The sequence below is a fragment of the Physcomitrium patens genome, chromosome 11 (assembly GCF_059467195.1).
Source record: "Physcomitrium patens ecotype Gransden chromosome 11, ASM5946719v1, whole genome shotgun sequence".
NCBI classification, from domain to species: domain Eukaryota; kingdom Viridiplantae; phylum Streptophyta; class Bryopsida; order Funariales; family Funariaceae; genus Physcomitrium; species Physcomitrium patens.
The window spans coordinates 4,864,956-4,881,828 of NC_143420.1; the positions used below are offsets into that span (position 1 = coordinate 4,864,956).

Sequence of the window (16,873 nt, forward strand, 5' to 3'; positions counted from 1 at the left end):
CTTTGTATAGTCCCACTTGCAATGTTCTTTGTTATCATGGTATTTATTGCTTCTCCTACAATTAAGAATAAATAAAGAACCAATGGACATCCTTGTCTCATCCCTCTTATAATTGGAAAATATTTTGATAATGTTCCATTTACCTTTATACAAGTTGAAGCATTTCCTAAAAGAAAATTGACCATGTCTATGAATTCTTTTGAGAAGCCTAGTACTATCATAATTGTGAATAAAAAATAATATTCTATCATATCATATACCTTTGAAAAATCTAATTTGAGAAATAATAGAGGTTGATCTAAATATTCAGCCTATTCCATGGTTTCTTAGGTAAGTAAAAAATTGTCCATATGAATTCCATGAATAAGAATATCAATTGATCTATGCTAATAATATTTATAAGTATTGATCATAAAGATAGGTGCAATGTCATGGCATATATTTTGTAGTCTAAGTTCAGAAGTGTAATGGACTTCCAATTGGTTAAGAAGCAACAATCTCCACCTTTATGAAGAAGGGTTATTGTACTAGTAGTAACTCAAGGAAGGAGGAACCCTAAAATAAGGCTAGTATTAATCATTTCTATGTATTGTTAGCCAATTATGTCTCAAAAAGTGAGATAGAACTCTATCACTACATCTGGGTCCATATACTTAAATTTAGCTAGTATTGAAAGTGCACAAATTGTTTCTTAGAGCGTTAATGGGTCTTTTAGTAAATTTAATGTCTCTATATCTAGTATCATTTCTAATACTTTGTAGGCCTAATCTTGCACCTCCCTAACTACTTTCGAATTCTGGCTTGCTCTTTATAGTTTGTGATAATAATTTATACAGATCTTGGACATAGCGGCCTGGTTGGTATATAATTGCCCTAAATGGTCTCCACAAGAGTCCCATACAATGTAATTTCTATGCACTTAAAATTGCCCTAATAATTCACAAAAATTGTGCAAGTGTATACAAAATAATTTGATAGAAAACCCATTAAGTTATTCTTGAGGAAGATGAAAGTTTTCACAAGCCGTGCATTCATACAAACCCCAAGCCTTAGACCACCATGCAACATGATGATCATGGCATTTCCTACATATTATGAATTTGCCCCACGGATTGATTGATGCAAAACACGCATTTCGCACAACCTCTTCCGCTTGGTCATCCAGATTATTCAACACTTTATCACTTCTCACAATAGCTTTGATTGTGACAGAGTGAATTTCAAACTCAGTGGCTATTTCAGCCTGCGTTGTTTTACCTCTCAACAACAAGAGTTGGGAGGTTTCAGTAATGAATTCAGTAAGGGAATTATCTTTCACATTGATAATATCATTTTTTTCTATAATAAATTTGCAAAGTTTAGAAAGCATCATCACATGTAAACTTAATTCATACAGATTTTGAAACCAGGATTTGAGCATTATTAGGATAAGTATTGAAGGACCTGGCTAAAATGAACACCCAACTCAGATGCTCTGAAATATACACGAATCACAAAATACAATCCCGGTGCAATCTGCAAAGAACAACACCTTTGTGAGTACTTAATTTGCATACAAATTAACTTGGAATGGTATAATTATTATTTCATTTGATATTGTATATTTATGCCACTTTGTATGTATGTATGTATGTGTGTGTGTGTGTGTATAAATATATACATATGCTACTTTGTATGTAGAAATATATATATATATATATATATATATAGATTACAAAGTGAGGGAGATTATTGGTATCTTTTCTTTCTTATTTTAAATGTTGAAGTTGAGAATACGTAAAAGAAGTTATAAATCATCATAAATAGTAGTTACTTACTGGACCATGACAATAGTGAAATTTAACTGACAATTTATCTTCCTTGTGAATGAATATTCTCCCACTTCGGGGTCCATGATAATTTTGAACAATCAAAACCTGTTGAACAATTCCAAAATTTTCCATCATCAAATTTTTCTATTGTAATATTATTTTTACAAAATTTTAAGTGCATAGAAATTTTTATCCCTTTTTTTTTTTTTTTTTTTTTTTTCTTTTTCTTTTTCTAAAAGGACTTGTCCAAACAAATAGATTTTTGTTGAAAACAATTAGTACTATTATTGTTATTGTTATTTTTAGTGTTCACAGGTTCATGCCTCAAAATACTCACAATAATTGTTACTACTATAAAGTATTGAAATGATTTCGACTAATTAAAACTTAATAAATATCATTACAAACACACAAACTGTATATATCTATATACATACATATGAATAACAGAAATATTGTAATTGACCTTCATTGCTATTGCACCGAGTTGAACATCATGGAAGTCTAAAATTGAAGGAAATACACGAAATTGTCTGTTTGTCCACTGAACTGGTAAAGACTCATGGGCAAGTTTCATACGCTCATTAATTTCTTGTCTCATTGGCAGATTGTTGTGTGCCTCTTTGGTGATGTAGAGTTCGTTGCTTTTCCACTCAGCTTCTCTAAAGCTGTGTATCAACTTTTTTGTGAAATTCATTGCATTGAAAATTGACTAAAAGAAATCTATATCATCTCTTAACTAGTGAACAAAAATTACCAATTGTATTCATAGAAATTGGGATTGATAAAAAGAATTTTGAGCGAATAAGACCTTAAAAAATGATTATCAGTTTTGAATGAAAAAGCTAAAATTTCCTTGAAAATGCTTTTGCTACCACGGAATTTAATTCCAAAACCCACCTTGTCACAGTTTGTTGTGCTTTTAATGAAGTTACGATATGAAAAGTACCCATTTTTGTGGTTAAATTCATTGTTCTAAAATTATTAACATTTTGTGAGAATCATCTGCAGTGTTTTTGTGTGAATAATTTTTTATGTGTCAAGTTTGAAGTTAAATAATTTAGACCAGGGAAAACAAAACTAACAAACAAAAAAATTGTTTTATTTCATGGCTGCTGTAAGTACATTTCAGTTTGCACACTGAATTGCTATGACACTATTTTAAGTTACATACAAAGTTAATGGCTTACTGTTTGTATATGAATTCAACTCAACATGTTTCTTTTTGTAGCCAAATTCAAACAACTTTCTCAAATAGATGAGGTACTCCAACTTAAAACAAACTAACACACCCCAGCAAGAAAAATAACATAACGGGAAAACATATATAAATATAAATATATATAGTCCAATCCAACAGGCTCAAAAATACTTACGCGCTCTTAAATGCTTTTGCTTTCATGTATGTTTCAATTCTCTTGTCCACTTCTTGTGGAATGCTCCAATCATAACCAAGTGACATTGTTCTCAACCCTTTCTTAGCCTGTTCAAAGTAACACATATTGTAACAAATGCCAGAGGATTGCCTTTGCATTCAATTTCTATGACAAGTAATGTTTCAACAATGTTGTATCATTTGACAAAAATCACTTAACAAAAAAAAAAATTAAATTAAAAATAGAGGCATACTAATCGTTGGGCATGCCATGCTTCCCGCATGGCTACTTTGCTGTTGGTCTGGGCCATGTTTGGTGGCTGTGGTGGAGGAGCTGGTGCCACAGGCACAATTGGCTATACATACAATTGCACCAAATCAAAAATCAAATAAAACATATTACATCAATAAATAAATGAATAAATTTAATGAGAAAGAGTGTGAAGCTCATGAGATAGAGACCAACATATAGCTTCACTTTACCTTAAGTTTTACAATGAAACATTGGCTATTCAAGTTTTTGTAGTGAAATCCCAAACTTGCTTGATGGAACTTTGCACAAAGGTTAATACTTTTCCTCTTTCAAATAATGATATTTATAATAAGAATATTGAGAAGAAAACTACAAAGTGAATTGAGAATTATGCACCGAGTTGGAGTGGTGTGGACGTAGTGGTGGTGGAGGCAATGGAGGTGGCGGTGGTGGTGGCGGTGGTCGAGGAGGTGGAGCAGGTTCCATATGAGGTGGTGTTGGTGTAAACTCATACATTTGCTACACCCCCATTAGAAATTCATCACCCAAGTTAGGGGGGCATTTAAGGAATTGTCTCAAACAAAACTATATTTGAATAATGATATGTACAAAGTGAGTATGTTATGACATAATATAACTATAAATTTTGATTGAATATTAGGGGATTTTTATTTATTTATCTATCTTGTGTTAAAATTCAGCAAACGATTACAATATGTTTAAAAAGAGTTTAGTATTAGAGTCATGCATTGGCTGCTTTTGTATCCTCAATTCTAAGAAGTTGTACAAAATTTCAAAGGAAGCATATATTGGGACCCAGCCCACTAATAGACTATTGGAAAACATTCCTCTTTTCATTTTATTTATTTATTTATCTAACCCATTTCCCTCTAATATTCACTATTTAGTATCCCTCGTTATCATTCTCACTATTCTATTTTGTGGTTTCCATGAGTATTAGCAATACCATCCATGACCCATTGACAAACTCAAATATTTACTAATTGAAAATGATAATCTTAAAATTAATATAAAAGTAGAAATGGAAAGTTAAAAGTGACCAATTTAATTTAATTTAATTTTTTTAAATCCAGAAAATTACATGTGGTCGTGGCTGAGGTCTTTCTTCCTGCATTCAATGAATAGATAGTTTTGTTGAAAGGATTGTTAGTGTTTTGTAATTTTTCAAGGAGTTGACAAAATATGGACAATGGATAAATCCATTCAACATAGAGATTGAAAGTGAAAGTCCACAATTTCATAAACTTCAGCGTTTGCAAAGGAATTATATGCAAGACCTTGTCATTGATGGAGATGGAGAAAAACATTGATTTAACTTGTAAAAGATTTAGAACATAATCTATAGATACCATAAATTAAACTTATTCAAATACAGAAAATATTTATGATAACTATTAAACAAGATATATAATCAGAAATTTTTTTATTTTTTTATTTTCTTTTATATACTAAGATACTTAGTCACCTGAGTTGGTGGGTAATCAAATACACAAATCTCTTCTTTTTCCACACTGGATGGCTCAGCAGAAAAGTCACGGAAAGGATCTTTTGGCACAAGCTTTTGCAATTTTTTGAAAAAGAAAATCAATGAAGAAGTTAGTTTGTGCGTAATTATTTCATTCAAATCATTATTTCAATATACCACAATATAATACATTAACTGATCATAAAATAAAGCACATAAATAAAAAAATAATAATGAAAACTCAGCATCAAGTGAGAATATTACAATGTCAGAGAACACTTGCTTACAAAAAACTTCACCCTCAATCAATTTTCTTTTAGCATCTTCTTCTGATTCTAATACTTCATTTGAAAGTTCCTGAATAAATTCTTACCAGTTATATTTTGTGGAAAATGACTATCAATTTCATATTTTTAATGCTTGCTCTTCATTCACATCTACTTCATTTCAATTGCAAAGTTATAACAGAAATCTGATGCATGAAATAAAAGTAGAATAGAATGATTTTATGGTAATACCCCACTTCACTAAAAGATACAACATAGAGGATTTCTTATGTAAAACATACCTCTACTTTCTTTATCAATTCTGAAAACTTTTCTATTTGTTCAGTTTCTTCATCTTTTTTTTGCTCCTGATGGTATAAATTGCTGCATATTGAACTTTTGGGAGAAGGAGGCATTGTTTGTAGCGACCATTTCTTTGCTGTATTGGCTTTTTGCTGCATTCCATAAGCATTTACTTCAGATAAATTATTTTAATACTTACAACAGCAAGAATAACCCAGCGAAGTTATTTTTAAATATTCACAAATTTTTAATGAAAAATAAGTTATTTGACACATTTTCACGTTTTTTCAATTCATAAAAAAAGTTTGCTCCGTGTACTGAATGAACAATAAAATCGTTTTAACTATAGTGGATGAAAAAAAAAAAAAGAAAAAAAAAAGAAGTTTACCTGGCAAAGGAAAAGGTATCTCAATCCTTCTTCAGCATGGAAGAAAAGGAACCTTGCTGTAGAAAGTGGATGAAAAGGTGGCTCAGTTTGGAACAAATTGGTAGGCTTGTGCAAACATTGCAAACCTCCATGCTTACTTTCCACATAGATTCTCCAATCTTCATCCATATCAGATTGTACTACATCTATAAGTCTATATGCCTCTGCAATCTTTTCATCCAACTCATACTTTTTACTATATATTACTCTTCTTGCATCTTGTTTTTCCATATTTTGTAGATGTTGAGCTTTGAGAATTCCTCGTCTTACGGAATCCTAAAATACAATTGGCAAAATTTGCACTTTTATGATCCATTTTGATGCAATTATCAAACTTTCAAAGATACTTCTAATTTGCATATTAGGGATGCTTTGGATCAAAGTAAAGTTTCTTTCAAAGTTATCAATATGATGTAGTTGAAAATAGCAATAAAAGATATAAGGCATCAATTTCTAGCACTTTATGACAAATATAAATTTTGGTGCACATACATTTTCCTTAAAATGCATGTTGGAATTACTATTCTCAATGCTACATGAAAAACTTGGCTTTGTTGTTACATCACATTTAGAGAAATCTATATTTCTCAATTTCCACTCATTGTAAGCATCTAGTATTTTTCCAATATTTGTTTGCATGTCGGAAGAAATCACCAAAGCCTCCAAAATTTGACGATATACAAAATTTGAGTTGATAGGATCATTTGTAAGTTGTGGAAGCACCAAATTGACTACATGAGAAGAACTTGGCAACTCAAATCCAAGTTGAAGCCAATTACAATTTGTTAGTATCTTTACTTTATTGTTTTGTTGTTTGGCTTGAAACCTCTTCACAAATTGAGAGATCCCTTGTGTAGAAACCAATGGTGTTGCCAAATTTGATTTGATTTTTGTACCACCTTTTGGGAGTTCACCAAAACATGTGCTATTTGTGTTGATGGATGTCACAAAAGTGTGCAAGGTGCAAGCTTCATTAGTAACAATGCAACCATCATCACTTATATTACAATGTTTATTATGAACTTTAGCATTTCTATATGATTGATATTTCTCCTTGGCTAATATCTCATAGCCATATCCTCCATTGTAGATAATGAAGAGGCGAGGATAAGGGCCCAAAAAAATTGGTGTAGTAGATTCAAGAGAAGAGAATGAAGGGGTTGGTGATGGTGATGAGATTGGCTTCCATGTTCCAATAGGTTTTAAATCATATCCATCAAAGGGATCAAATGGTTTTTGAAGTAATGATTTTGTCGCTATTTTGTAGTTTTTTGTTATTTGTGGATCACCATCCAAAGAACTTGTTGTTTCCCTTGAAAGTATATTAGTTAGATGTGGTTCAATATTATTGATGTCTGCATTATTTTTTATTTTATTTTTATTTTAGTAATATATATTTAGATAAATTATTTATATATTTAAATAGATATATTTTCTAATATATATATATTTATATATATTTATATATATATATATATATATATATATATAATTAATAGAAATATATGCACGAGTACATTTAAGATTTCAATAACAAATGTTTCACATGTTTCCTACTTTTTGTAAAATTATTTTGCATTGCTATGTCATCAACAAAACCATTTGTATCAAACTGAGTTGTTGATTTTAGATTACTTTTTTCATCTTCATTTTGAACTTTAGCAATTTCAATCATCATATCTTGCCATTTTTTAGCATCTTTTAGTGCTTGACTTTCTAGTTTTCCATGTACAATGGATTCAAAATCACAACCTCTTCCAAGAATTTTAAATCCATCACCAACATCATTTGTGAATACTAAGGTGCTTTCAACCTATAAGATTGATGATAAAACTCACAATTTTTAAGAATCATCAAATCATATGTTTAAAAAATAAAATAAAATAAAATAAAAAAATATACATCATACTTAATAAAGTAAAAAAAAAGAAGGAAAAAGAACTTATTTACCATATCAAAGATGTAGCTACCATGAGTAATTATTGAAGAATTGTTTTTGTGATTATCATCGTTGCTTAAAATTTTCATGGAATGAGTATTTGTGGATGTGATGGATTGTTTGGCTTGAGTTGAATCTTCAGTTTGTAATTTATCATCACTTTTTTGGAACTTGGTAGAAGGATTATATGTCACCTTAGTACCCGTAGCATTAAAAGTTGCTCCTCCGGGCATTGCGAGTGTTAATTGAGAAGACTCGATGGCAGACCATGTTGCCACATAATGTCCATCCCCACCTTCAAATTCAACACATGTACCAGCTCCAACCTGATTTTATTTCCATCATATTCATTAAATAAATTTTGCAATAACAATATTTTTAATGTTGGTATTGCAATAGGTTTCAAATCCTATCTCTTGATTTTCTTCCAATTGTGAAATCATTTACATGTAGACAAATTCTACCAAATCCAAAAAAAAATTATATTAAAATGATCCATTTCATTTTGATAAGTACATTGTAAAATCACATATTTTTAATTTAATCATGCATAAATAAACATTAACAACTTAGTCATTATTACCAATGTAAAAAGAAATTCAACAACAAAAAAAAATTGAAAAAATTAAAATTGTTTACTTTTCCATGTACTTTAGCAAGGCCATCTTTGTGCACATGCCAAACAACTGAGTGTTTGGAATCTTTAGGGACTGGTTGCAAATGAGGCGATTTATCTTCAAAAGGAGGTGCATTAAGTTTGTTTACGGGATGTCCGCACGGCTGAAGAGGCCACATCCAATTCGGGACTTCTTTTGATGTTTCACCATATCCCTTGGGAGGCCACGTTTGAGAGTGTGTTTTTTGAGCCTCGGCAAATTTGCTAAATTGTATGCCTAGTTTGGAAGGAGGTTCTCCAAGTAAACCTTGAATGGGTTGTTTGGTCACATATTCTTCTTCAGATGAATCCTTCACAATGGTCTTTCCTACAATTTTTTTCCCATTACTTGTTGAGGTTTCTTTGCATTTTTTATTACTCTTGGTTGCAAAATTATTTGGATTGTTTTGGATATCATCATTCAAATTAACCCGTGGTTTATAGAGGCCATTATAATCTCTTCCAAATTCATCATATTTACAACAAAATGGTCTAACATCATTTGTGGGTTTGCAAGAAATGATGTCTTCTTCATTACTTGGGGGAAAAAACTCCAATTCCTCACTATAAATGTGTGTACCATCGGCATGTTGGACTAAAGTGGAGTTATTTTCTTCATTTGTTACAACAACTACTAAATCTTCTCTTGTTGTGATCTTGTTTCCCGTTTTGGGATCGTGACAATGTGATACTTTTAGATTTGGTAAGTAGAAAAGAGTTGGCTTGATTGGTTCATTTGATTTGGTATCTGAAGGAATCAAAATCAACTATTTCTCATATTGACTTCTTAAAGATGAAAAATCTAAATATTTTTTTTATCACTACTTGAAATTGTATATACTAAAACTTGATGTAGGGATTACAATACATGTGAAAATGACTTGAATGTAAATAATTAAAAAAGTTGTCAAATTCTTATAAATATATTCATCTACTTCAAACATAAAAAAATGGTTTCTGTCCTTGAGTTGTTTTTGAAAAATAATTTAATTCTTCATTTTAAAATTAAATAATTTAAATAATTTTATCAAAACTTTTTAATGAAATTTCTTGAAACTATATCTTAATCTGAAATTCAAATTTGATTCTAAATATGCCTTGCAGGTTTGCAATTTCCCAACATTTATTCAGAATTCTAGTAAACTAGAAATTGCAAAACAGTATTCTTAATTGATGTTAATTAAATTATTAATTATTTTAAAAAATCATAATATTAAAAATTACAATATGTCATTGTAAAATCCCAACAATCATATAGCTTACCAAATGGTTTCCTTTCTTATATATATATATATATATATATGTATACAAAACATGAACATTTAAATTTTGTGTACTATCTATATATATATATATATATATATATCAGTATATATGTTTTTTTCTTGATGTATATATTTGAACTTTGTACCACTGAAAATTTCTGGTTTTCGTAGCATGTTTGATTCACCTTCAATTGGAGGATCTTGCTACCATTCAAAATAAAATGATGTAATTTTAGTGTGATCATTGAAACTATCAATAAAATTAAAATTAAAAAAAAAAAACTGGTAGTATAATTTGAATCTCTAACATATGAGAATTACTTGAAAATTTGAAGTTAAGCAAATGGAATTTATCATACTATTTATTATTATTAGAAATTTTCTTAAATGAGGAAGGAGAAGACATCCATGATAAAGACATACTTTGATGAAGCAAAAAAACTCACCTGTATTACCCTACAACCTTCATTGTTGGTCGTGATCCAACATGGTTCTTCTAAGTCTGCTCTCCAATCACTTACATTGCCATTTTGGCACATAATCTTTTTATACATTGACAAATGAATTTGAAGAAATTTAGAAATAAAAAATTGTGAAAATATTGAAGTTTATTGAGAAATGAATTGATATAATAATGTGGAATAGTAACAACCTGGATATTTTTATTATTTTTATAACAGACAACGGTGCCCAAAGGTAAGACACATCGCCAATCTTCCACGTCACCTTTCTCCAAAAGAAGTACATCTTTTATAGTCTCTACATAACTTTGATATGCAAAACTTTTGTCGCATTTTTCATCACTTGTAGAAACCTCTTGTGCTAGCTTTTGTGGTGTGGATTGATTCACATCTGGAAAATTTTGAAACTAGTTTGAGGCTTTATGATTTATTTAATTTTTTGTTTTTTAAAATTCTTTCTAAAGCCTTATGTGAATTGCTTAAGAAAAAACATTAATGTCTCGTGTCTTTGTACCTACTTGGGCTTCTTTTGGTTCGACTTGTGAATGAAGCTTTGAAGAGTACATCAAAACTACTCCAGTTGAATTAATTTCAATAGTTTCGCTTGCCGGATTTGTGATTTGCATAGTCATAGTTCCATCTTTTGCTATAAAAAAACACACCACAATACCATCTCTTAAAATTGCTATTACATTTTTATCCATTGCACACTGAGAATTATCATTCTCACCATAGCTTCGGAGCAATATCATGTTGCTATCCTGAAAGAAATGAACCATTCATTACATTTGAGAAAACATGGTTTGAAATTAGAGATGTAAAAAAGTAATAGTTACAATATTTGTACAAATAAATTAATAAATATTCACATATATCCGCATTTAAAAATGAAATAAAATATAGTTTTCTATTAATAAAAATACACAATATCATAGTTTTCATGAAAGTGGTACATTTCAAAATTTATACTTTAATAACAGTTGTTTGAGGTTCCATTTGAGTGGCAGTTTTTGAAGGTAAACCAGTCCAAACAAAACCTTCATTTTCAGTTAAATGACATTTAAATTGTTCAAAGATTGTTGCATCTTGTGGTTCAATATCATATGATGTATGGTTTTTATTTGCAACAATGCCATCCAATCCAATCTGCACATGTTCAATTTTACATTAATAATTTATATTGTATAGATATATATATATATATATATATATATATATATAAAGTAGAATCAATTCCTTATTATTTTTTTTTTTTTATTTTACCTCAGATGCCATAGTTCCTTTCCATATGTGGTCTCTTTCATCTGCATATAAAACTTCAAGAAGACAATCATCTTCATCATCATATCTGAATTTTACACATCAAGTATTTGTTACACATTTGTAAACTAATATACCTTGCAATGACATTACATAGAATCATAAGCAATAAATCTTATGGATGTTCCATTTTATATTGGTAATATACCAACATTGACATGAATATCTTTACTTTTTATTTTTTTGCTCCATACCTCAATAGTCTATAGGGGAGTCTTATTTTAGCTTTGCAATAGATTTCTCCCAAAAGATCATTTGGGTATGATTCAAACATATTTCTTTCAAGAATCTTTTGATATATCAAAGCCATGTCAATAGGCTTTGATGATGGTGATATAGTTGAAAAGGAGGAGATGTTGAAATCTAATTGTGAAGTTGAAAGCTCATTGTTCTCAACTATTGTACAATCACTCTTCTCAAGATGCTTTTCTTCTTGAAACAATGTTTTTGTGGAATCATTTGATATGGAATCCATTTTTTTACATGTATACTTTGGAAGCACTTGTTCTTCCAAAATTGGTGGCATATAATAAAGACTATTGGGTTTTCTCAACAGTGTTTCCAAAAACATCTTCTGTATTTTTTATAACACAACATGTTTGATTTTCAAAAATATATATATCTGAAGAGAATGTAATTAAGAATTGTAATATAATGCAAGGTATGACTACAATCCACCAGGAGCTGAAAAGCTTATATTTGAAGTAAAAATATTATATAATTAACATTAAGATACATATATATATATATATATATATATATTATTGGTTGTATAAAGAAAATCTCACAAGTTTTTTGAACCTTTGAACAATAGCAAAATTAACTGGTTTCAATTGAAACAACGGATTTTGTGGAATTTCTTGAATCACAGGTGGACCATATATATCATCCAATTCTTTGTACAAAAGACAATCATCTTTTTCATATGTTTCAGGTCCTCCATTTGCAAACATTTGCAAAGCCTTCAAACATTCATATTGTTTCTCTTCAGATAATAGTGGAGAATGAGGCATGGATGCTCTATTTTTACCTTCAAAATCAAACAATAAAAATTCTCTTTCCTAAATTTTTTAAAGTTTTCTTTAGTTTTTATCTTACACTGAAGTGATTCACAGTATTACTATGTGATACATAATCATGTTACACATTATTGGACTAATTTTGAGTCAAAATATTGAACTTATTAAGTACCTGGATAATTAAGTAAAGATAACATATGCTTCTCAACTTTAATAACATCCACTGAATCCCAAAACATTAACAATTGATTTTTAACCATTGCTTCAAGTCTTCCAAACTTATCAAATTCATGGACAATGCATAGAAAATTGTCATTATCTTGATTTTTCATGAAACATTCTTTGAACTCCAACATCTAAGTCATGCCACCATGAGTATTAGTTTAAAAATATAAAATATAAAAAATATAAAAAATGGAATTAGAAACCTTGTCACATTGAACTACAAGTTTTTAAAAGATAAGCCATTTAATGGTCCTCAACAATAATTTCAAATGTCTTGTAGTTTCCATACAACATTATGGATTCATTATTTTCAAACAAAAATGAGTTGAAATTGTAATAACCTGACGACCGATTAATCGTGATGTTAAATCTGCATCAGGTGGAGTATTATTTGGTAATTCTTCCATCACCAAATGATTTGTTTCATTTGCCTCTTTTTTAGTCTGCAAATTGCACTTGCACTTTGAACCTGATCCAGCATTACATGGCTTAGGCATGGACTGCGCACAATGACCGAGCTTTTGGAAGGTGTTTTCTAATTTTCCAACCATTTGTTTGTTTAATTTAGCAATTTCCAGCGCCTCTAGATCTTCACTGAAACAATCATACACTGATACTTGTGCAACAATGCAATGGACAATAATTGGAATACTGGAGTAATTGTGTGGCACTTCGTCAAGTAAAGCTTTGTAATATGCTATACCCACTCCCTGAAAGAAGAAGAGAAACATTTAGAAATTATTGTAATTTATGGTGCTTATTTGACAAGAATATATGTCATTTCTTAAAAAAATATGATGAAATGGCATGACAATTACCTTTGAAGGTATGGCATTTGGGATTGTGTACTTTTCCATTAGATCAGCTTTTAGTGTTGTAAAAGCTTCTAATTGTTGTTTGAAGCAAGTTAATTTTGCACATTGTCCATTTGGTGGCCCTCAAATTGATACTTCTGGATTTTATAACATCATATTTATTTATTTATTTTTAATGTCTTTAAATCTGGACATTGTCTGTAATTGTTATTTTTCATTCACAGCCATAAATCCAATCTTATGCTTACACACATGTTCACATACATGTGTCTATAAAAATTAAAAATATATTGACACACAGTTTGATAGAAAGACATGCTTAAGATATTGCACAAACAATATTTTCAATTCTAGTACCCAAATAATTGCACTATGTAATAAAGGCATTATGTTCTTTTTTCTGAATGTCTTTTTAAATTCTAATATTGATCAAGTTTTACCTTTATAAAACATAAACTATATGGGTGAAATTCATTAAGCATGCATATCAGAATATATAAAATCGAAATTTCAATTCCATAACTATTGCAGTATTTCAATAAGTTTTTCAGATTAACACACTAAAATTAGGTTTCAAAGCATAGATGTTTATTTTTTACCCAGTAACCCTAAAAATTATAAAGAAAAAAAGAAAGAAAAAGTATTATAATATTAAGGAAAGGTTTGAACATCATCTGTTTAACTCTCATGTCCTTCATATATGGTTCTTTTAGATACAGAAGGTTCAGCATAGCTCAGTATCAGTGTAGAGAAATAAAAAGTAATTTAATGCAATAGAAGTATGGTAAACTAACCCTAATTTATCATGTCAAGTCACACCAGAAATATTTATTACAGTGTAAGTTTTATCACAAAAAAATACGTTCCAAAATTTGTTGCTGGAAGAAAAAAAATCAATTCAAGTTAATACTGTGTGTATACTGAAACTGAATGTTGCAAACTGAAGAAGGATCACGTTCCTCAAGCACATTTAATTCTTCATAAAATCGTTTAGTGAGAAACCCTAACACTTGCTTCACGTTTCCTGAATCCTTGATTAGGACTCAGAAAATGCGTCAAGTGTGAAACCCTAAACTTGCTTGACTTTTCCCTGAACTTTTCCATGAAGGAGAAACAAATCTGCTTCCCCACGTTACACTCTTCTAAAACAAAATATCTACAAACCCAGTTGCTTTTTTGAAGATTCACATATCTTTGCGTATCCGGCCGGATCCTCGAATGTATATAAGACGAAACGGCCACAAGTAATTCAACACTTTACGTGGCAGACATCGAACGATCACAAACTTCATCCTTATTTCCAAACCCATGCTATCGACACCTTACTCGCCAAATTTTCACGGAGACCAACACATACCACCTTCACGACTCGTGCACAAAGGTTTACAGAGGGCACTGACTCCAACCAAAACATCACTCAAATACAAAATCGAGAAGAGCGAGTTTAAGGGACTAACGAGTATATTCGAAACATTTACTGGCAGAGCAAAGCAATGGTGATTAACCGAGGAGGGCAGTGAGCGAATTCGAGTTAAAAGCTAGTTTACAGCAAAGCAGGACCGATTGAACGAAGAGAGAAAGAAGTAAACCTGAAAACTACAGCGGCAGCCAACACATCGTTAGATTATGTTTTTGTTTTTGTGTATTATTTTCTTAATTTTTCTGTTGAGAAAGTGGGTCGCCCTTCTCTATCGATCCTGTGCTAGCCGCAAGCCCCCGCAGCGTACAATTCGCACAAAATTTTCATGGCTGACCTCTATGCATGGTGTTCACAGTGGTAGAGCGCGCCACCTAGTGGTATGGTTTTATTGCCATGCCCTGCAATGAACAACGCACACATGTGGAATGTTAAGCCCCGAGGAGAAGTGAATGAAAGTGCTGACGAAGCAGATGATTGAGGGTCTCTGTAGTAACCATTTTGGAAAAGCGTGCGAACAAAACTTCGGAGTTAATACCCGAAACAATAGCATCGGAAAAGAGACAACAAAACAAAATAAAAGCAGAAAAGAACGAAGTAAAACACAATAAACTGATAAACAAATCCACGTATCCAATATTTGTACACTTCTGTTGTTTTGCTATATTTGGACCTTTTTGCTCGGTGGTTTTGTATTGTTCTTTGATTCTGGTTTCTTTGGAGGTTGGGTACCCGAGTAGAGTTGTGAACAATGTAATACTTGTTAAAGTAAAGAAGTAAATGTGAAAGTAGAATAAATAACATTGTAGAGGATATTATTTTCGGTAAGTTGCTATTAGTTAAAGGGTTGGCTCTTGGTATGTAAGAAGGCCAAGAAAAAAAGTAGATGAATGGACCAAGGATCTCAAGCATATAAAGAGTATACTAAAGGTATATTTTCATAGTAGATAAGATAACAACAAATAGTTTTAGTAGAATGTTGGATGGATATATTCATCAAAGGATGAAAGTTGTCTAGTAGAGTAGCAACCACCACTTATAAGTAATGGATGTTGGAAGTAAGAGATATCTTACTCCATATTTTCTTCGTAAACAACATTACTGATGTTAAGTGTTGTGACTTCATAATGCTTATTTTTCAATAAGTTATGTGTCCACTCATCTTTAGTTGTGAATTTGAAGTTCTTTGAAGTCTTGTTGTAAGGAGTAGATCTTTTGGTTGTTGCTAATGTTAGGAGTTGATATCATCTAATTCCATTATTGCATCTAGTTGTTGATGTAATTTTGCTCTTACTTATTGTTAAATGCATTGATAGTTTTGGAGGTTGTTACGTACCTTAGGATGATGTTTTAAAATATTAGTGTTGTGCTTCTTTGCTGATTTACATTATTTGTGATCTAACATTGTAATTTTATGTGGTAAACTTCTCTTGAGATCCTCTTATAGTGATAAGAAGTATTTTATAAGTTTAGAAGTATTTTATGAAAGAAGAGCGATGATTGAAGAGTGGCAAAGCTTATATAAGAAATTTAGATAGAATATAAGACTTGTAAGAAGTCCTATAAATAAAGTTAAAAGTGATTTAAGAGTGATATTACAAATTCATTCACAAAAAGGACATTCTAGATTTTTAAGGTAAAAATATCTTCTTGTTGATTTTTAGAGTTTTTTTTTTTTTTTTTTTTTTTTTTTTCTCTCTCTTGATTTTTTTTAATATATATCTTTTTTAAACATGGCTTCAAGAGAGGGTGAAGTTTTAAGAGTGATTGAAAAGTTTAGAGGTGACAACTTCTACCATTGAAAGAAGAAAATAGAACTTTTGTTAGCTACATAAC

The 16,873-nt window shown here is 30.5% G+C and overlaps 1 protein-coding gene across 12 annotated transcripts; it reads right to left on the minus strand.

The window, feature by feature from the left end:
• Positions 1-459: 459 nt before the first annotated feature.
• On the minus strand, positions 460-16,145 carry LOC112288459 (uncharacterized). Of its 12 annotated transcripts, XM_090254178.1 has the most exons (29): positions 15,210-15,703; positions 14,415-14,498; positions 13,624-13,757; positions 13,147-13,515; positions 12,753-12,936; positions 12,350-12,591; positions 11,756-12,135; positions 11,505-11,589; positions 11,211-11,387; positions 10,756-11,002; positions 10,433-10,632; positions 10,227-10,322; positions 9,927-9,984; positions 8,500-9,263; positions 7,872-8,186; positions 7,479-7,734; positions 6,414-7,276; positions 5,883-6,197; positions 5,494-5,646; positions 5,190-5,282; positions 4,926-5,018; positions 4,542-4,568; positions 3,836-3,958; positions 3,441-3,542; positions 3,188-3,294; positions 2,278-2,479; positions 1,818-1,916; positions 1,444-1,515; positions 460-1,243 (listed from the first exon to the last, which is right to left on the minus strand). In XM_090254178.1, exons 3-29 carry the CDS (start codon positions 13,660-13,662, stop codon positions 992-994), a joined length of 5,913 nt encoding a protein of 1,970 aa, XP_090110304.1. In that variant the 5' UTR covers positions 13,663-13,757; positions 14,415-14,498; positions 15,210-15,703; the 3' UTR covers positions 460-991. The 12 variants fall into 12 exon arrangements, with proteins under 12 accessions (XP_090110304.1, XP_090110303.1, XP_090110302.1 ...); XM_090254177.1 differs by adding an exon at positions 15,711-16,145 and having other exon boundaries at positions 13,624-15,438; XM_090254176.1 differs by having other exon boundaries at positions 13,624-15,438; positions 15,535-15,703.
• Between the last annotated feature and the right edge of the window lie 728 nt (positions 16,146-16,873).

Bases quoted from the DNA above. Each gene is read 5' to 3' on its own strand.
- LOC112288459 (XM_090254177.1), bottom strand. From the start codon at position 13,662: ATGGAAAAGTACACAATCCCAAATGCCATACCTTCAAAG. The intron at 10,633-10,755 runs GTACAAAGACAC...AAAATTTTCCAG, and splicing joins ACCAAAAGAAGCCCAAGTAG to ATGTGAATCAATCCACACCA. The intron at 3,959-4,541 runs GTAATTTTCTGG...ATGGGGGTGTAG, and splicing joins GACCTCAGCCACGACCACAT to CAAATGTATGAGTTTACACC.